General features: G+C 40.0%; 1 protein-coding gene across 3 annotated transcripts in view; it reads left to right on the top strand.

Annotated features, from left to right (window-relative positions):
- The first annotated feature begins 239 nt into the window (after positions 1–239).
- IL6ST (interleukin 6 cytokine family signal transducer) overlaps positions 240–20916 on the top strand; it is a 36409-nt gene continuing 15732 nt past the window's right edge. For 2 of the 3 annotated variants that reach the window (XM_082336176.1, XM_082336174.1), the window contains exons 1-7: positions 240–340; positions 7459–7539; positions 8641–8952; positions 10808–10940; positions 12224–12384; positions 12727–12878; positions 15426–15585. In XM_082336176.1, coding sequence (XP_082192302.1) covers positions 7473–7539; positions 8641–8952; positions 10808–10940; positions 12224–12384; positions 12727–12878; positions 15426–15585 — 985 coding nt within the window. In that variant the 5' untranslated portion in view covers positions 240–340; positions 7459–7472. Of the gene's footprint in view, positions 341–7458; positions 7540–8618; positions 8953–10807; positions 10941–12223; positions 12385–12726; positions 12879–15425; positions 15586–20916 lie in introns of those variants that run through there. The other variant, XM_082336175.1, reaches the window with a different exon arrangement.

The following is a 20916-nucleotide window of genomic DNA, read 5'->3' as shown; positions in this document are numbered from 1 at the left end:
GATGGCGGCGGCCGCCCCCCCTCACGGACCGCCGCCGCCCTTCCCGCCCCCCGCCGCCCGCGCGCGCCCCCCGCGCCCGCGATCCTGGCACTGGCCGGCGCGTTACGGGAAGCCCCGCCCCCCGCCCCCTTTCGGCAACGTCACGGCCCCCGCACGCCAATGGCGGCGCGAGTCCCGGAGGGAAGGGCGGGGGGGCGGGGGGGAGCGTGACCGGGCGTGGGGCCGCGCGTGCGGGACGGCGGCGCGATGGCGCGGCGCGGCGGGGCCGTTATTTAGGGGCTGGAGGCCGGGCCGGGGGCGCCGGGACGTGGCGGCGGCGTGGGGAGCGCCGCGGCGGCAGGTACGGGCCGGGAGGGAGGGTCGCGGCCGCAGCCGGAGCCGGTTTTCCCCTTCTCCTCGGTCCCCCTCAGCTTCCTCGCCGCCTCTGCGCCCCCCTCCCTTGAGGGGCGGCCGGCGGCGGCGGCCGCGTTGGCCCGTTCTTCCCCTCCGGGCCGTAGCCGGGCTCGGCAGGCCGGGCCGTGCGCCCGCGGGCCGGGACGCCGGGGCGGGCGGGTGGGCGCTCGGCCAGGGCTGGCTGGGAGGCAGCGGGGAAGGACGGCTGCCCTGCGCCACTCGCTTCGCGAGCCGATCCCTCGCCTTCCCCCCGGCGGCGGGGGCGTCCGGCTGCAGCCTTCCCCGGCCCGCCCCGGCGGGCTGTGAGGGGGCGCGGGTGCCGCCGCCCGCTCCCCGCCGCGGCGTCTCGCCTCCCCTCGGCCGGCGCTGGCGGAGCTGGCCCGGCGCTGGCGCTTAAAACGCAATATGGCCTCGCCCGCTGCCGGGGCCTCCTCGGTGCGGGGCCCGGGGGGCTGTCGAGCCCCTTTCCTCGCCGGTGCGCGTAGTGCCCGCTGCTGGGGCTGCCCCGTCCGCAGCCCTTCCCCTGTCCCGGCGCGGTTGTGCCGACCTGCTGGCCTGCCGCGGAGGGCAAGACCGGAGATTATCCGGGTTTTTCTGTAGCGCGTTGGTGCTTGATGCCGACAGTCTTAATAAAGGTGCTGCGGCCCTCACCGGGCTCATGTCTTTCGGGCTTTTTAACTCTCTTGATAAGCTTGGCCATGTTATCGGCAGGCGTTTTCTGGTTGAAAAGCGTTACGTCTTGTTGCCTTCAGCACAAGTGGTCTGTTCTTGTTGCCTGTAGACCAGAAGGTAGAAAACGGCTGGCCTTGAAAGAAAGGCACACTTTGCTTTACACCTGGCCTACTCCCGGAGGGATTCCCTGAGGAATTAGGGAGGAGCGGGTACAGTGAGCAACGTGGGTCGTCTGCGAACTTCTGATGTGCTCCTGAGCTGCAGTCATCCTTGCAGTGGGTCTCTGACGCTCTTCCTAAAGAAAAACGGTGTCATTATTTTCATCCTGCAGATGATGAAACTGAGGCACAAAGGAAAGCAGTTTGCCAAGTGTGCTGGCAGTGCAGAGGAGAATAAATCCCAGTCTCAGTTTTCATCCTTGTTTTAGGCTGACTAGGTGATTGCCAGCGGGTGGCTGCTTGTTACTTCTGAGGCATTTCTGAAGGAGAAACCTGGTAATGGAATTATGTGGGGTTATAGTTTTGTCATGAGTGATCTGTCCTGTCACTGAGAAGGGGGAAAAAAAAAGGGGGGGAGTCCACAACCTCAAGAGGTCAGATACTTTTGGGAGTTATGGGCTTTTTTCTTTCACCTTCTTTTCCCTTATAAAACATAACATTTATACTTTTCTTCCCAAATACTGCTACTTTCAGAGGAATAATTAGATGTAAAAGATATCTGTTGAAAGCCTGTAACTTCTGAATTCAACAAACTTAATTTGTATGTTGGTGTATCACAGTAGGAAAGTAGGAGAGGATGATGAAAATCTGAGATTACTTCCTAGAAATTAAGTATTAAAAATAGATACTTGGATCTTGTTTACATGTCTAGAAATGTGATCTCTTCAAGTACAGCCTATATATACATTTGAGGGCGGGGATACATGCACATCTGTAAGTCTGTACACAAAATGGAGATACACTGTCTCCCATGCTGCTTCTCTAGAGGATTAGTACTAGCACAGTTGTATGAAAATACATGTCTTGGACAATTTTTTTTAGAATGGTTCTTATATTAGCAAGAACTGTCTGAGTTGGAGAACCAGCATTGGTGGTTGTCAGTCTTGAAGGTTCGACTTCAAGATGAGAACATGGAATGCTAAGACATTATTTTGTATAAATTCATTTGCTTTTTAGACTAAAGCTACTTGCTAGCTGCAAAAAAAAATCTGAAGTATGTGAGAGAAAGTGATCTGCAGTTTGAGAAGGTACTAGAAAGAAGAACTTAATTCTTGCAAGCAAATATTTGGTGCCTCTGATGAGTTATTTCAGTCATTTTAATCTGCGCCCCTTTGTTTGGGTTTTTTATTCTGAGTGCTATACTAAAACCCCAGAGGTAGGGAGAAGCCTCCTTCTAGAGGCAAAGGAATGAGTAATATGGAGAAGTGACTTAGCTATTTGGTGAAAGGGATAGAGATATCCTTTGTGTAAAGGTATTTTAAATAAGAAAATTAATTTCAGAATATTCTGTGCATACAATGTTATGTAAGATTTTCAAGTGATTCTCTTGGAGGTGTTTGGGGTTTTTTGAGTCTTATAAATATTTCCAAGAAGGAAGTAAGCTTGGAGGAAGGAAGGAAGGAAGCTTGCAGATTAAATACTCCAAATTAGAAAGCAGTTACAGCTTGAGTAATCAAAATTCCTTCAGGATAGTTGTAGCTTTTAAATGGGCTTTAAGTACTACCTGGCTTGTTATAAAACCTCAAGCAGAAGCTGCTATGTGCAGTATCAGTTTTATGTACTGGTTCCTTGCCCTATCTGCCTGAGATATGTGAATCCTTATTGAGAGATTACCATTTGAAGCTGTAATCTTGGCTTTTTTTTTTTTAGGAATTTCTAGAAATCCATTTGCCAGCAACCTTTAGGCTTTCATGATTGATGTGCTGATGAGCCTTAGCCTAACACCTTCCTGTGGTGGTTGTGGTGTTATCTATACTTCCTGACTTGCAAGCTGGCTTTGCTGGCAAGAACGTGTTATTTTGGCTATAGTCTCTTAAACTGAAATTGTCATTTGTAGGTCACTTGGGCAGTAATCGTCACCTCTCTGAAATGGAGAGGTGATAACTCATCATATGACACATACCTTTATCCATTTTGGGGTAGTTCTCATAATTTATGAAATAAGATAATTTGTAAGACTTCTCTCTGCTACTCAGAATAAGTAATGATATCTGTTTTGCATGAATGCCTGACATTTCTTCAAAACTGTTATTCACACGTTAGGCATAAAACTCAATGCTGTTGCTACTTTATGCATATAGAGCTTGACTTTAGGGTCATTATTAGCTTTTCATAGGGCACTGCCTGAAGCATCAGTTTAAGGTTCAGGCATAAAGGCTTAATGCTTTCCTTTCAAAATGGTAGCAGGATATGAAGAATAATATGATTTGGAGATTAAATGGGGTGGTCTTATGGTGTACGAGGTTCATATCTTTACTGAAGTAATTGCAGCATTTTAACAGGTTTTTTTCCTCTTTAAGATAACTTATGTTCTGTGAGTTAAGGACTGTCGCCAGCAGCGGTTCTAAATTGACCATGTTGTTTTTACTGTATAGTATTTTGATGGACTTTGAGCTTTTGCGACTTTGGCAGACTTAACTATGAAAGTAATCTGACAAACTTCTAACATCAGTTTCTTTCTCTGTCTCCCTTTCCTCTTCACTTAGTAGTCCACAACAACTACATAGTAATAGATAAAATGTTGATTTGGCTTTTTTTAAAAAAAGGCTTCTGAACTGACTAGCTGCCTCAATGTTAGTTCAGTGTCAAGTTGAACTTTCACTTTAGATTCCTAGTACACTACACCAGTCTGTAAAACAGGAAGACTTCGGGCTGCGTAATCACTGAAGCTATTGGATCTTCTGTTGCCCAGACTTGCAACTTAGTCTGACTTAAAGTAGTTAATGGTGAACAATTGGTGTTCAGCAGCATTTCTTTTGAATCATGACACTATGTTTTAAAGTTTTGATATAGCTTATACGCAAGGTTTTTGCACCTGAGCATCTTTATATGCTCAGATTAGAAAACACCAGTTTCCATAGAAGTGTCTTCCTCACTCTAATCTGAAGTATGGCTCCTTGTTTTGTTAGTTATAAGCCCCACCGTATTTTTTTTTATGGCTTTCATCTGGGCAAGATGGATGGAAGTGCTTAGTGTAACTCTGGTTCTTCCTCCTAGAACTAAATTTCAATTAAGAATGTCTTGTAAAAGCTAGAGAGACTAATGTTTTAAAAAACAGCACACATTAGAAGGGATTGTAATAGCCCCTTTGTGGTTTGGAGGTGTGTAGCTTCAGTCTTCTTCAAACTGCATTGATCAGCAGGGGGAAAAAGTAAAATACATCAGACAGCCTAAAAGCAGATATATGCTGAACTGTAGCATGATTTTGACGATACAGTCACAACTGCTTGTTTACTGTAGGTGGGTGGGCTTTCCACTGAATGTTCCACTGCAGGGGATGGGATGTGAGTCTTAGTCCTCTTGCCTTTCAGGAGCTGAGTGAGGCAGAGTAAGTGCTGTAAACTGTGGAGGGTTTCTTTGCTCCCTCAAAACTGATACTAAGTTTTCCAAAGTGCAAGTAGTAGAGATTTCGACTTCAGCTTCCCATGTATAAATGGATCTGGTCGGGACAATTAAAATGTTGTATTCCAAGTCTGGAAGATAGTTGAATATAGAAATGGCAGTTATTTAAAAAGATGAAGTAATCTTACTTCTTAAGGAAAACATTCTTTAGAGCAAAATATGTGATAATGCTGTATGTTTACTTCTGTTGAGTTGGTTATTGCTTTTCAAGTGTTGGGTTTAGTGTTCCTTCAGGTGCTTCACAGTATTTATTAACCTGATGTAATAATTAGCTTAACTGACACTGCCATTATTCTAATGTGGCACCAATTGTGATACCAAATGGGAGAGAAATACTATATTGAACATTCTTTAAAAAGCTTTCCTATTTGCCTTTTTACATCTGCTTCACTCTTTCTTCTTCAGTGTGGGAGCTGTTTCTGCTGTGGTTCTGCAGCTTTTGGCAATTAGCAGGGAAGTGGAGCTGCTGCTCCTTTCCACCTAGCTTGTAGTTGCCCTCAGGGTTCTTCTGAGTTTCAGATCTTCTGCAACTCAAATTGTCCAACTTAAAAAGCTTTAAATAAATCTTCCTTAAAATAACAAATCTTAAGGTCTGTCCTTAATAGAGCACAACAAGCTTTAGGTAGCAAGCAGTATTTATGTTAGAGTAAGTCAAGACACTAAAATAGATTCGCATGTACTGGTTTTATTCAGTGTCTGAAGAACTAAATCAAAAGAGAGTACTCTTCTGAGTTTGGTTGTATTCACATTGTGATTTTATTAAAATTTGTGAGATCAATTGGGATTTTAAAATGCAGAAAGGCATGGGTGGGTAGAAACCTTGTTTTTCAGATATTGAAAGACTTTACATCCATAATGAGCAAAAATCAGTTGGTTTCATTCTTTTACTGTATGCTTGTAGTAAATATCTAAATATGTATTGCACTTAAAACTGTGTAATGGTTTTCATATCCAGCCCAGTCAGACTACTTGATTGTAACACAGAAAAAATGAATAGCTTCTTGATTTTTCAACTACATACAGCTACAGTCTGACTATATAAATAAGTCTTTTTATTTAGTTAAAAAAACAACCTCTAGTGACAAATATAAATGCTTGTTAACATAATTGTCAAGTCTTCTAATCAGCAATATTTCTAGTATAAAACTTCTATATAGGAAATTTTGGCGGGCTTTGAGTAATGAACTCACAAGTATAGATTTAAATAAAGATACTGCTGAGTAATTCTGATGGCTATTATTTTAGTCCTAACTAAACCCGACATCTATGTTGGTGAGCCCTGCAAAGACTCCACTGTAAAGGTTTGAGATTGGCTTTCGTTTAGTTGTTGGTTTCTAATTCTTGTGAATAGAGATTTTCTTTACATCATACAGTTTCTCTTGATTTGTGTAAAGAAAAAAAAGGAAAAAAAGCTTAGATGTGCTGATGCCTAAAAATGAGGTTGTAGTTTGGTATTGATACATCAGTGCTTAAATGTCTTGTCTAGTTTTATTGATCTATATGAAATGCCTTATGCCTTTCTGTCATTATTATAAACTACATGCAATCAAAGCGAAGGAGTATTTCCTGTCATAAATTGCAGTTTATTTTCCTTCTGATAATAGTAAATGTAGCTTTTAAATTTTCCTTTCTAGGGAGTACTGTGGAATTCCTTTAAACTTCTTAGCGAGTTGCCTTTTGTAGGGGTAAAACTCAGAATACCAGTTTCCAAAGAAGTTTTATCAGGTCAGTGAAAATAACACACCAGATGCAGGGTTGCTACAGGCAATCTCATCTCAAATCTTAGTAAACCTAGAAATTTGATGTTTAGTTTCTAGCTATGAGAACAATATGAAATCTGCTTCTAGAAATCAGGTTGTGGACTAAATGCCCTATTTGACTAAGCCAATGTACCTATTCCTGTAAAGATGCATAATTGTAACTGAAATAATATAACTCAGATGTTTAGTAGAGAATGGTTACTTGCTTGTAGTAATTTGGGGCTGCTTTATAACTGCAGGTTGAGAAATCCAGAAGAGACTTTGTGGTTCAAAACAACTGGAGTTGAAGCTACTCTGTGAATGCTTCAGTTTCTCTAAACTGTTTTGTAGAATTGTCAAAACAGAGAACAAGTGAACTCTGCTGCAATACAGAAATAAAGAACATGAGATATTAAAAAAACTTTCCAACTTTTGAGGAATTATGAACTCCATTGTAAGGTTTTGAAGAATTATTGTTTTTTCTATAGTAGTCAACAGTTTATATGGAAGCATTGTGCTTTGTAATTCTTAAATGTATTTTAAGTCACTTCTGTGAATGAGACACATGGTTTTGTGGTAGGTTGTTCTAAACCTTGTGCAAAGCATTTATATCAGTGCATTTGAAAGCTAGGTAAGTATGGTAACCATAATCAAATTCATAGGGTTCTGTTTTAAAACCTGAGCCACAGTGTTACACTCTCTATTCTAACTGAACTTCTCACAGAACTACCAGTGAAGTTTGTTTCCATATATGACATGAAAAACTTCAGCTGATGCATTTCTTAAATTTGTAACTAAAGAGGCTTTAAACTGCATCAGTTGTCTTAAGTAGACATTAGATTTTCATATGGCAGTGAGTAAAATGGAAACAATATGCCCATTCTTTCTCTAAAGTGAGAAGATACTGACTCTTTCAGGAAAGTAAATGTGCATAACAGAAATTGTCATAGATCGAATACAAATCTGAATTTGGCAGTGATATAAAGTGAAGAGTAATAGATTAAATTTAAGAGAAAAATCTTTCTCTTTTACAGGAATTCTGTGCAGCATGTTTTCTGGGTGGAACTGGGTGGCCTGTGGCTTATATCTGCTCTTGAATATTTGTTCTCTTGAAGGTAAGACTTCTGTGTCTCAAACACAAGAGATTTGTAGAACTTTAATCAGATGCTTGAAGCACATACTTGGTTTTTGTCTAGATAATTGTGGGATGGGGGCAGAAAGCAAGGTCTGTCAGGATAGAGAGACCTAGTCTGTGCCCTTAATACTATGGTAAAATAATGCATGTTAAACCAATACCCACTTCTGCTTCTGTTCATTACTCATCTGTGTACAGAGAGAGTGAAGAGCCACTTTGGTCAGTGGAAGGTTGCTTTGGTTCCACTGACTTCCACTGAAACCACTGGAGCTGTAGCAAACTGAAGTTTAATTTCACATGTGCCAAATGGTGTCTAAAATAAGCTACCAGTGAACTAGTGTTGTAGGCTCTGTGTTCAAGTTGGAACCATGGGCCACTGCTATTGCGTTCAGATGATCATCCTCAAGATGTTTAGTGTGGCTGTTGATTCAAGGCAGTATTTCAGTCATCTATTGCATCTTTAAAACTTGATACTTTTCTCTTTATATGCCTCTGTAGCAATAGTCACAATTCTATTGTTGTGATGAAGTTCCTTTGTAAAAAGAGTACTATCAAATGTGCAGAGTTCACTATAATTCCCAAATATGCTTATAGTATACACATTGAAGCTTTTGAAATGGACAACTCGGGTATTTAACTGTTTGCATGCAGTCCTTCTAAAACTAGTCCATGACAACAAAGGTGCATGCTTATCCCAATTTTTTTGTTGTTAACTTTCTCAACAGAAAATACCTTTTTAACTGGAAGAGTAACCTCAAGCGTATTACCTTCCTCCTTCAAAACATACTAAACATTCAATCCTTGACTCTCCCCTCTCTATAAAGGCTCCTGTTTATTAATAGAGCTTTTCTTGCTTGGTAAAATGCTTTTGCAAAGCCTAGGGAACACTACACTGCTTTTGCTGCTTAAATCTACTTGGTGGTCCATTAATGCATTTCAGTTTTATAACTGTCAAGTAACTAATTCATTTCCTGTGTAGACACATACAGCACTAGTATAATGTTAAAAATGCTGCATCAACAATATTGATTATGGAATGCTCTGTAGTTTTTAATAAAGATGCAATTCTCTTTCTTTTTAGTTTCAGGTGGACTTGTACAGTCATGTGGTCACATCATCCCGGAGTCTCCTGTATTGGCCCTTGGTTCCAATTTCACAGCATTATGTATTTTGAATGAGAGTTGTCTTGACTTTGGCAATATCTATGCTAATCAAATTATCTGGAAAATTAAAAATAGAGTGGTACCTAAAGAACAGTATCGTGAAATAAACAGAACGGTTTCCAGTGTCACATTTAATGACACTTCTTCACTAGCTACTCCTCTGACATGCAACATTTTAGCAGATGGACAGATTGAGCAGAACATTTATGGAATTACAGTTACAATAGGCTGTAAGTACCATTTTTCTTGCCTTTTATTCTGGTCTTAAGAAAATTGTTTCTGAGAAACAGGAAAGAGAATGGAAACAATAGAAGGTGTGCGTGTTTTGAGACACTTGTTTCCATTCCCTCAGTTCCTGGGTAATTATATAAAGACATTGTCAAATTACATGCCATCAAAACTGGCAAATACGCACAAAATAGTTTTCTAAAAAATAGAAAATACTTTGGAGTATTTCAGTGTTGAAATAGGAAGAAAACAGAACAACAGAAAAAAACAGAAAAATGTTGAAGCAAGAAGATTTAAATTACAGAAAGATGATGTGAATTTAACTGAAATAGATCCCAGGAAATAAACTAACTTTTCATTATTTCTTGCTTCTGTTTCAGTATTCAAGGAAATACAATAAGGTCATATGTCCTGCTTTCATAATAACACTGTGAAATTAATGTTTTCTTCATTAATGGACTGAAATATTTAGTCCATTTGTATCACTAAAGCTGAACTGAACTGCCTTAAGGGTGGAACATACTATTTGGATTACTCTACCTCTATATATAAGAAAATACTTTTAGCTAATTATAAACTCTCCTTGTTCAAACATGATAGCACTTGCATAGTTCTGAGCAAGTGCTCTTTGAGACAAGACCGAGGTCTTGAGAAAGTAGCATGAATAACTTAATATACTATTTCTTAATTAGTTGGTGGACTGCTTATAAAATAAGTTTTCAAGTGTCCTTAATATCGGAGTTTGAATGGCTGATGAATTATGTTGCCTCCTAGTGTTGGCAAAAGGTATTGCAGTTGCTGCATGGTCTGTGTACAAAAGGCTGGCTTGAGTTTACAACTTAAACTAATGTGGTTCTAGCATGAGGTACAAAATGCTTTCATAGAAAACCAATGTTTTCTATTTTGACTTCTGAGGAGCAATTTTCTTGAGTAATTTTCTTACTGGATAAGGTGTGACAGGCAAAATATATGGAAAGTTGAGGACAAGTAAATATCCTAAGGTGGTAAACTGAATGACAGTAGAGATGACATTCTACAGTAACTCACGTATGAATCTTGAGATGCATTAGTATTTAAAGCTACTGTATTTTCATACTGTCAATTAAAGAAAAATTCTGTAAACAATGAGAATAACAGGTTTGAGAAGAATACAACTATTCAGGAACAAAAACTGTGTTGCTCATAATGTAGTTCTGTTGAAAATAGCATTCTGCTTGAAAGGGAATAAGTTTCTTCAAGTATATGATACTTTTATAAACAGTGATATTCTAAAAGCTAGAAACAAACTCTTTGTATGCTATGATTTGAGTTTAAGACGGAAAAAAACAGTTCAGCTACACTCTGAAAGAGTTTCTTACACACTACTGAAGTGCACTGAAGATCCCTTACCTTTCTTGTAGGTGTTCACAGCTAAAGCATCCTTCTTCCATAGCTCAAGTAGGGGAGAATAGACCTATTATAATTGTCTTAGAGCTCAGGTTATTGGCAGAGTCAGCATATGCCAATCCAGCTGTAATACTCATTAGTGGTTTTTTCTGTGCGATTTAAAATAGATTTAGACGAGATATGGTTGATAATCAGGGTTTCTGCCTCAAAGAATGAGAAATCTTCTGTGCTGTTCCTTACTGTCAGGTGCTTGTTCCTTGTACAGCCTACTGTTTCTCAGAGCAGCTAGTTAAGCTTCTTGACTTCCATTGCTGGATGGTATCTAGCACTTTTTGCCCCCTCCTTTAGAAATAAATCTGACTATAAATATTTCAGATGTTCACTGAAGTTGCTCTAATGGGACATTTAGCATGATTCTTACTGGATTGAAATGTGTATATAGATTAATTACTGATAACTTTTTCTGTACAGTACCCCCAGAGAAGCCTAAGAACTTAAGTTGCATTGTGCATCAGGTGTCAAAACTCACATATCCTATGACTTGTACCTGGAACCCTGGAAGGCATACATTCCTGGACACTCACTTTAGGTTGAAATACAGATGGTAAGTAGCCCTTTATAGAATATCTAAATAATTCTGAAGAATATTTGTAGGCTAAACTGTACTTCCTTGAAATTCCTTGATACTGTGGAAGAGTTCTTAACTTAAATCCAGTTTTCTGAAGCATTGCTGTCTATTTTGGGGAGAAGGGAAGAGTTAAAGAAGTTCACATTTAAAGTAATTCTAAGTGAGACTTGAAATTTTGTTGCTGCACTTGTTTTGGAGTAACAGCTATTGTTTTTTTCCATTCTTCAAATACGCTATTAGTGTGGCTTGAGTACAATACACCTAATTATTAGGTGGCTCGACCCAAATTATATATTTTGTTTTTCTGTGGTGACTGTTGTGTCCCATTCTAAACAAGTAGAAGATGTTCTTGCTCATTGCAGGAGGGTCAGACTAGATGACCTTTAAAGGTCTCTTCCAACCCAAACCATTCTATGATTCTAAGGAGAGAAACAAACATATAGTGACTGGATTTTGTAGAAGTATTATCTACTCTGTACTTCCTGAGAACCATTCTGAGAATGGTGTTTCTTCACGGTTAATCCTAATGTGAAAGCTTCAGCAAAAATCTCCTGTGAAAGCAAATTAACTTAAGTAATTTTCAAACTCTTCAAATGGTCTGTTGTAGTTTAAAATGGAGCAGACAGAATTGTTGCTCTGCTCTGGAAACAGGAATGACTGCCTACAGCTTTCAATCTGCCCCGTTCCACTAAAGTGTTTTGGTAACAAGTGTAGCAGAAAGTATGGATAGATAGAAAACCTTTATGCTTTGCAAATCTCCTGATGCCTCTAGACCTATCTGCTGTTAGTGTAGCAGAAGATGGTGAACAGAAGTGATGATGGGCTGCAGCTGTAATGCTGTACTCTTGAAGTGTATGCAGGTAATACTGACTACATCTTTTAATGCGTGAATATGCTTTTAGTTACTAGCTATACTGCTTTTGATTAAATGTATCAATTCTTTATCTTTATTTTTTAAGCTGTTAGGTTTATATACAGCTTTTATAATTACAATACAATGGCTTGTGCTTTTGAAGATATGTGACTTGAAGTCAAGAGATTTTATTCTAGTTTCTATTCTAATGCAATCATGCATTTGTAGCTGAACAAGCCATTCTAATTTCTTCACCTTTTCTTCGGTTCCCTCTGCTTACAAAGATTATGGCAGAGGGGAAACATACGAGCTAAACTGATTGATCACTCTGATCTACTTAAAAAGATTCTCTAAAGGAAATCAAACTTACTGATTTATACCTTGTTTTTCCTTCTCTTTTATTTAGGCCACAAGAGAACTTTCCTGACTGTATACCAAAAGATGTAAACAATTCTTGTACGATTACTGATGTTCAGTTCTTTGTTAACCTGGAGGTCTGGGTAGAAGCAGCAAATGCTCTTGGGAAGGCTGAATCTGATCCACTTGTTCTTGATCCCATTGAGATTGGTAACTATATGCCTCTTAATAAAGATTTAGTAGTACATAACTGCTGCTTCTGTGCATATTGCTGAATTGGTATGTTAATGTTTCTTCACTATAAAATAACACTACTGAAATATTGTTGACTAGAGCTTGAACTGTGTTGGACAAAGGTAGGGAAGGTGAGATATTTGATCACAATTCAGATAGCAGGCTCTTCTTGAGTAGTCTGCTTTAGAAACTAGTTTTAAGTAGCAGCCATCTGAGTTTCTGAAAGGCTTTAATGGTAGTGTTACAGTGTAGTGTACCAACTGCTAGAGGCATGATAAAATACAGCTGTAGAGTTGACTTTAACTCCTTCTCTTCTAGTTAAACCTCTGTCTCCACACAACTTATCAGTCAACTCAGGAATACTGCCTACTGTTCTGAAGCTTTCATGGGAGAATAGGATTTCAGCAGCTGTGATGAAGCTGAAATTCAATATTCGCTATAGGATTGTTGGTGACACAAACTGGATGCAGGTAATACCACTAATGTCCCTTGTCACTCTCTTGCTGTAACCCAGCCATCTGTCAAACTGCAGAAGAAGTTCCCTCACTGCTGCAGTTCAGAGGATTCACTTTGTTGTCCTTAGGACTTATGTAGCTTCCCAAGGTAGTTTATCTGGCCTGTTTATGAAGGCTGTGATCCAGGTTTTTTTGGCACAATCTAGAGTACAGTGACCTTGGCTTTTCTTTGTGGACTGCTCTGCTGTCCTCCCCATCATATTCAAGTATGTTTATTTTGAATTTTTATTCTGTACATGCAACATCTAGAACATTAATGAACTTTCATCTTCCCATGTACATGCAAAGCTAATGATCTAAATGTCATTTAAAGCTTGGGCAAACACTGTACAGTGCTGGGATGCTTTTTTAAACTTGCTGTACCTGCACTTGGATCACAGTGACCCCATGCAGCACTACGGGCTTGGGGGCGAGTGACTGGAAAGCTGCCTCCCAGAAAAGGACCTGGGGGTGTTGGTCGACAGCCAGCTGAATGTTAGCCAGCGGTGTGCCCTGGTGGCCAAGAAGGCCAATAGCATCCGGGCTTGTATCAGAAATAGTGTGGCCAGCAGGACCAGGGAGGTGATAGTGCCCCTGTACTCGGCACTGGTGAGGCCAAACCTCGAGTACTGTGTTCAGTTTTGGGCCCCTCACTACAAGAAGGACACTGAGGTGCTGGAGCGTGGCCAGAGGAGGGCAATGAAGCTGATGAAGGGTATAGAGCACAAGTCTTACAAGGAGCAGCTGAGGGAGCTGGGGTTGTTTAGCCTGGAGAAGAGGAGGCTGAGGGGAGACCTTATTGCTCTCTACAACTACCTGAAAGGAGGTTGTAGTGAGGTGGGGGTCAGTCTCTTCTCCCAAGTAACAAGCGATAAGACAAGAAGAAACACCTCAAGTTGTGCCAGAGGAGGTTTAGATTGGATATTAGGAAAAATTTCTTCACTGAAAGCATTATCAAGCAGTGGACCAGGCTGCCTAGGGAAGTGGTTGAGTCTCCATCCCTGGAGGTATTTCAAAGACATTTAGATGTGGCACCTAGGGACAGGGTTTAGTGGTGGAGGACTTGGTAGTGTTAGGTTTGTGGTTGGACTCAATGAAAAGTCTTTTCCAACCTAAAGGATTCTGTGGTTCTATACAGTATGGTTGTCCTGCATACATGCCTTAAGCCTGATACAGTCAAGGAACTGGAAAAGAGTAAGAAATATGCCTTACCAGTAGTGCACTATAATATGTTCATGCAATCAAGAGTTGTGGGGTTTTTTCTTCTACATCAGTCCATGGACATATTTTCAGTAGCTTCTTAGTTTTGCGTTTCTTTAAGTCTTCTCTCAGAGCAGCAGTATTCCAGAAACACACTTTTCATCAAGATCGTCCTATCTTCTGTTTCAGTACAGAGGCCCAAAAATATTCTGAATTTCATGACTTGGAAGGAAGACTGCTTCTGACTTAAAGTATGGTATTTGAAGCAGGTAGCATAACACAGCTGCTTGTGGCTAATTTAGTGTATTCCTTTGGAGGAACTTTTCGAGCTTTAGATGCAGAGATTGATTATTAAGGTCACCTGTATTGATACTTTAAAGAGCACTGTCCCACACAGCTTATACTGCAACTCCAGGATCTGTTCATACATTGTCCTTTTAACTTGTCTTGCCCTTTTAACACATGCACAAGACCATTGAAATAGTAACTTTTAAAACAACTGAGCTTGCTTAGCTGTGGTAAAATTTGACTACTTTGACAGTTCTTTGCACTCAGGATTAACCTCTTGAGTGTCACGCATGTGTGTTTAATGTGCAGTCATTCCTCTTGCAGGGTTGCTCACTATAAAAACCTCTTAATTGCAAGTGGAATAACATGTGATGGAGTCAGAGTGTGTGTCTGTGTACCTACATATATCTATTATCCACATCACTTCTTACTGCATATGTACAGAAACAGATTATTTTTTGATATTCAGTGCCTAATCTAAGATAAAGGAAAGCTTATGGAAAATAAACTCACTTATTAGCAAAAGTATAAACTACTCTAAAACAAACTATTTCCAATGTCAGGTAAGAAACGCTGTTCTGTATCAGTGGAAGCAATGATCCTGGATTCTCTAGCTTTATAGGAGGCTTCTAGCACAGGTATTTTGCAATCAATAATCAAGCATATAACCTAGAAGAGTTCTAAAATGTGAGGTGGGATATTACAAGTCAGTAAGTAGAGGAATTATATGGGAAGGAAGGAGAGGTAGACAAACTAATCAAAAAAGAAAACAGAATATGAGAGATTGTCCTGATAGCTGCTATCTATTCTAGTGTATGTATTGTATTATAGCTGGTAAATATACACAACTGTGACTGATCCCTTACCAAACTATGGTTGAGAATTGAAGCTTTTGGAAATAAGAGGGGAGAAAAACTCTTCTTTGTATTGGGTGTGTATGTGGTGGGGAGCCCTCTTGGATGGGAGCTGTTGTAGCACAGAACTCAGCTTTACGATTTTTGATCAGTGCCTCTCAAATCTTTCTTCCACTTACAGGTTCCTCCTGAAGATACAGCTTCACCAAGAACTTCATTCAGTGTTCAAGGACTCAGACCCTACACAGAGTATGTCTTTTCAATTCGTTGCATGAAGGAAGATGGAGTGGGCTACTGGAGTGACTGGAGTGAAGAGAAAACTGGGGTCACCACTGAAGATAGTAAGTAATATATGAAAGTAGGTCACTGACTTTCAAAATGTGTGAGTGCTCAGCAATCTGGCAGTAGCCAACTGAAAGTGTGTATCCTCACTTGTGCTGTTTGATTGTAACATGCAACAAGGCGCTCCTGAGTTACTTCCAGTACTGACTGACTTAACCCATGCATTCCAAGGAGCATGAGAATAGCTTCCCATAAAGCTAGTCTAGAGGTGCTCCCTGAAAACAGCTAAAGTCGGAGGTAGGGAAGAAAAGCTTTCTTCACAGAAAGTTGTATTCTCAAAGTCTTTTAGAAGACAGTAGGCTTTATGCTTGTTCTTTTGTTCTGAAGGTTATTCTCTGTAACAAAAGCTGTTCTGCCTGTGTGAAAGTGGTTTTTTTTTGGCAGACAGACTGCCTTGGTTTATGAACAACTTGGTGTTTAGGAGGCCATTAGATAAAGTCATAGGTGAAGAAGTGTCAGTAAGTATGAAACAGAAGATTTTTGGTTATGTAGGGTACATAGACTTCTTCACAAACTTAGTAAAGCAATGATGTGAAATAATGTGCATGTGGGAAGTGTAGCCTCTTATGCACCAAAGCATCTAAGTAAAACTCTGTTTTACTCTTAACTTTTACCAAGGTATTCTGCATCTACAACACTTTCTTGCTTGTCAGTCACTTACAGCTGCCTTTGCACTGTCTTGTACCCACTTGTTTACAATATTCTACATACAGTAATCAAGAGTCTTGCTGTTCATCACTGATATGGTTGTCACTGTGGGAGGCATAAGAAAGAGAATGCCATCTACAAACTGCTGACTTTAAGCAAGATTGAGTCTGTGTGGATGGATAATGGTTTTATTTTGGCTATATTTAATCACAAAAAATCCCTGTTTACTTACAATTTCCCTTCTTGATGACATAATCATTGGAGTTGTCTTGTAGATCTGGACTTGTAATATCCTATCCCTTTTTAGTAGGGGTGAACACTGAATTGCTGCTGTCATGGTTTAATGAGGAAAACTTCTTACCAGCATCAGCTCTTCGGGGGCAGTATTTGGATCATGTTCAGCCTTGCACAAAAGGACTTTGCAAGCAGGATGTATACAACTTCAAAGTATAAACCGATCGCTACTTAAGATGCACAAAAGATGGCAAACCACTAGATTATGCTTTAAGTTCATAACCCTGGAAAAAAACTGCTTAAGAGCCTTGGTCAAGTGTCAGCCTTCACTGCTTTGTGGAACAAATCCTCAGCATTGCAAAGTTGCTTCCATGCACCAGCTCATCAACTTGTCTGGCCTTTTAACTCCTTGTGATGCTCCAGTCAGTCCACATGTTATGACATTGTTTCTATTGAACTGTATGTTCTGCAGGTGTGCTGCATCACCCTAGACTCATTCGTATTCCTTCAGGACTGTGGCACTGAGACTGTTACTGCACCCAGTGTCTCCTAAGATCTGTGTCCACTGCATTTCACAGCATGGTTTTTAACTTCACTGATAGCTTCCAGTTGCTCATAAACACATGCATTTCTTGAAATGTGTCATGGTTTAACCCCGGCTGGCAACTAAGCCCCACAGCCGATTGCTCACTCCCCCCCAGTGGGATGGGGGAGAGAATCAGAAGAGTAAAAGTGAGAAAACTCATGGGTTGAGATAAAGGCAGTTTAATAGGTAAAGCAAAAGCTGCACCCACAAGCAAAGCAAGGAATTCCTCCACTACTTCCCATCAGCAGGCAGGTGTTCAGCCATCCTCAGGAAAGCAGGGCTCCATCATGTGTAATGGTTACTTGGGAAAACAAACGCCACCACTCTGAACGTCTCCCCCTTCCTTCTTCCCCCAGTTTATATGCTGAGCATGACATCACATGGTATGGAACAGCCCTTTGGCCAGTCTGGGTCAGCTGTCCCAGCTATGCTCCCTCCCAGCTTCTTGTGCACCTGGTGGAGCATGGGAAGCTGAAAAGGCCTTGACTAGTGTAAACTCTACTCAGAAAGAACCAAAATATCAGTGTTATCAACATTATTCTCATGCTAAATCCAAAACACAGCACTATACCAACTACTGGGAAGAAAATTAACTCTATCCTAGCTGTAAACCAGTACAAAATGTACCGTGGCATTCAAGTAACTACAACTCACTAGGTTATGAATTTAATATACCTCACAGCTCATGGAAGTCATTGCAGTATTTCCTCACTAGAGAGGCTCTCCTGCAGGTTTGTTCTTAAGTACAGAGACTGTGCCTTCTGCTACTGAGTTGTGCCAAAACCATTAGTTGAGTATGTTTAGCATTTTCTGTTACTGATTTTTTTATTTTGTTTGGTTGTTTTGTTTTGCATCATTTCATGACTTAGCAATTGTTGCAGCAACTGTAAACTTGTACAAAATAAAGTTGCACAACACTAACTGATCAGTAACTGTTGGAACACTGACAGTAAAATCACACCCATGCATTTGTTACAGTGTGAAAAATCCCATTCTCAAATAGTGGATTCTTACATCTTCTATTAAGAGAACAAACGTACATGCTGTATATATACAAACACAGCCTAGACCTATGCATTTTGCCCTTTAATTTGCTCCCCAAATAAAAGCCCCAGGCTTTGATTTATAACTGGCCTTTCTGTGATCTGTTCTCCTTTTGTCATTCATCTGCATAGCCCACTTAGACTGAACTGGAACTAATTTAACATCTTTTATAGATGCTTGAGAGATGCTAACTCGTATCTTCTTGAATCTGAACCTCTGTTGGTGTCAGAACACCTTACATTAGTGTCTTGCTTCTTGCTAAAGGTAAAATTAACTCATTTCAGCATGCAGTAAGCTGTTGAGGAATACCTGTGCCATTAGGTGTGATACACTGCAAATGTAAATACAGTCTGCTTTCTGCTGGTAGAACGGCATTTTAACAAATAGTTGTAGCTGCCCTTCATGATGATAACAGGATAGACCCACTTTTTCTGCATTACTTGCTAATCAGTTAGCATTTTTTGCTATTGTAGCAGTAAGTTGACAGAAGAATAATTTCCTATTCTGAGTTTGCTTACAGATAACTCGGAGGTGTGGTAACCTCTTGCAAATGCCTAGATACACTTGCAAATTTATAGAATAGTGGGATAACTTAACTTGGAAAGGAGCTCATGAGGTCTGTAGTTCCCTGATCCTTTTACTACCAAGTGTTGGGCTCAGACAAGGGATTTCAGGTTGCAATTTTGGCAAAACCTGTACCAGAATTTTATTCATCAATTTTTAGGTACAGTTGCCTATTGCAAAGATTAAATGAAACAAGCAGACACTGGATACTTAAGTTACACCATTATTATTGCCTTCAATCAAATCATAAAACTGACTTTTAGATGTTGTGCTTTGTCTAAGACTGTTAGACTCATGTCCCAGAAGGTTCCACAGTTGCCTGCCTTCTGTATTCAAAAGGTTTGATGTTTGTCTCGGTAGCAAGCTACCAAGATACAGCTCTATTTACCACTGCTGTATTTGGGAAGATACACTTATATATTTCCGTGTGGTTTTGTCTAAGTGTTATGTTTCCAACTGTTAAGTACTGTAACTATCAAGTGAGGCTTCAACAGAATCCTTAAATGCAAAGGCACAAATGTACAATCATGATGCTGAAGAGTAACTCAAGCATTCTGGCAATTTTGAAATCTCTTGGCAATTGTTTTACTATCTAATCCTTATCAGGAAACATCTACTTTGTACCTCCAAATAGTAACTGTAGCCAAGGGTCTTTATATCCGGCAGAGCAGGCTTACTGCAGGGCTGTGTATATTACAATAATATGCACTGAGATTTCTGGGGATTCTAGAATTAGGAAATCGCCCTCAAAGGGATTTGATTTTAAAAGCTTGTTTGGCTTCCTCCTGAATCATCAGTAGCAGCAGCTTTGGGAATCAGTTGCTGATTTCTGACTTTAAAGAGAATTAAGCAATGTGGGGATTTCATGTCTTATTTTTCCAGGAACTTCGTTATTATCAGTTAGAAACTCTTACCTTCCAATTCTAGGGTTGTGAGGAGTGAAACTACTTTAGCTTAGTCCTGTTTCCATTTCATTTCTACTTTGATATCCTGCAAGATTGTCTTTGTTTCTCGCCTGTACTGATCCTGCCCCATATAGAGTCAAGGATTGGACCTTCTGGTTCCATTCTGGAAGGGAATCTGTTCTTCCCTCTGACTATTGCAAATACTTTGTGGTATCTGTTTAGCTTCTAAGTCAGCCTGATAATTTTTTCTTTTTTTTTTTAAATATGCTTCAGCCTTTCCTGCTTGCACTCTTCCTGGTCTCCTTTCTGTGATATCCTGTCTGTCCTTAGTGCCTTCTAAGGCACCCTCTTCTTAAGCAGTCTATTTAGTGCAGCATTTCAGTGCATGTCTTTAAACAGAGTTAAACCAATACAGGTTTCATTGTTAAAACACTACTTTGTGTGTGGAGCTTAACTGCACTGGACCAGAAATCCTTTCGTATTTATCCTAATTGAGTTCCCAGTAATGAGTTTTATTGAATTCACATGTCAGCTTATATTGGAGAAATAAGAAAAAGATTGTAGTATATAACTTACTTGTTCAAACAAAATGGAATTTATCTGTACGTAATGACATTGCTTCAGCTTTATGCAAAATTTACTTTCTCTGGGGGAGATACTGTAAAATGTTCTTTCAGTATTCTAGTCGCTTTGTTTCAACTCCCAATAACAGTGTGGTTTTGTTTTCTGTGGTTACTATCTCAGCCTAAGCAATGAGGATTTCATGACCACCCGCCTGTTTAGACTGTAGCTGGTCTGCTGTGGCGACTGGCTTTGCAAAAATACTGCTATCAATGATTAAATACCCATGTGTTATTTTAGCCTCAGAACAAAGGTATTGTAGTAGGAAATGAACATGAGGTGGGTCGTGTTGCATTCATGATCTGTATTAGGCAAAGTGTACAACTGCTTCTGTTCGATGTGAATCAAATCAGAGTACTCAAATGAGATTGTTAAGAAAGAGCTCCCTTTGCCTCAGTTCCCAATTCTCCTGATGTAAAGCATAAGAGACAAGATGCACTGTAGACTTGATACTGTTTTTTTGGAGGTGAAACAGCCAAAAACTTATAATGATTGGTATAAAAAATGCAATAAAAGAACTCCCAGAGAAAATACAGTCTAGCAAGATTATAAATGTAAATGCATTTTAAGATCATCTTTCTATTAGGGCTAAGGCCCTCACAAAGGATTGGCTACTTTTTATTGCTTTATGCCCTGTAATAGATTGATTCATTCTACTTTGAAATGAAATTTGTAGTGGAAATACCACTTGAATTTTTTACAGTACCGATGCCAGAAAGTATTGTAGT

This window comes from Platalea leucorodia (genome assembly GCF_965183815.1).
Source record: "Platalea leucorodia genome assembly, chromosome: Z".
Taxonomy (NCBI): Eukaryota; Metazoa; Chordata; class Aves; order Pelecaniformes; family Threskiornithidae; genus Platalea; species Platalea leucorodia.
This window is presented reverse-complemented; position numbering and strand designations above follow the sequence as displayed.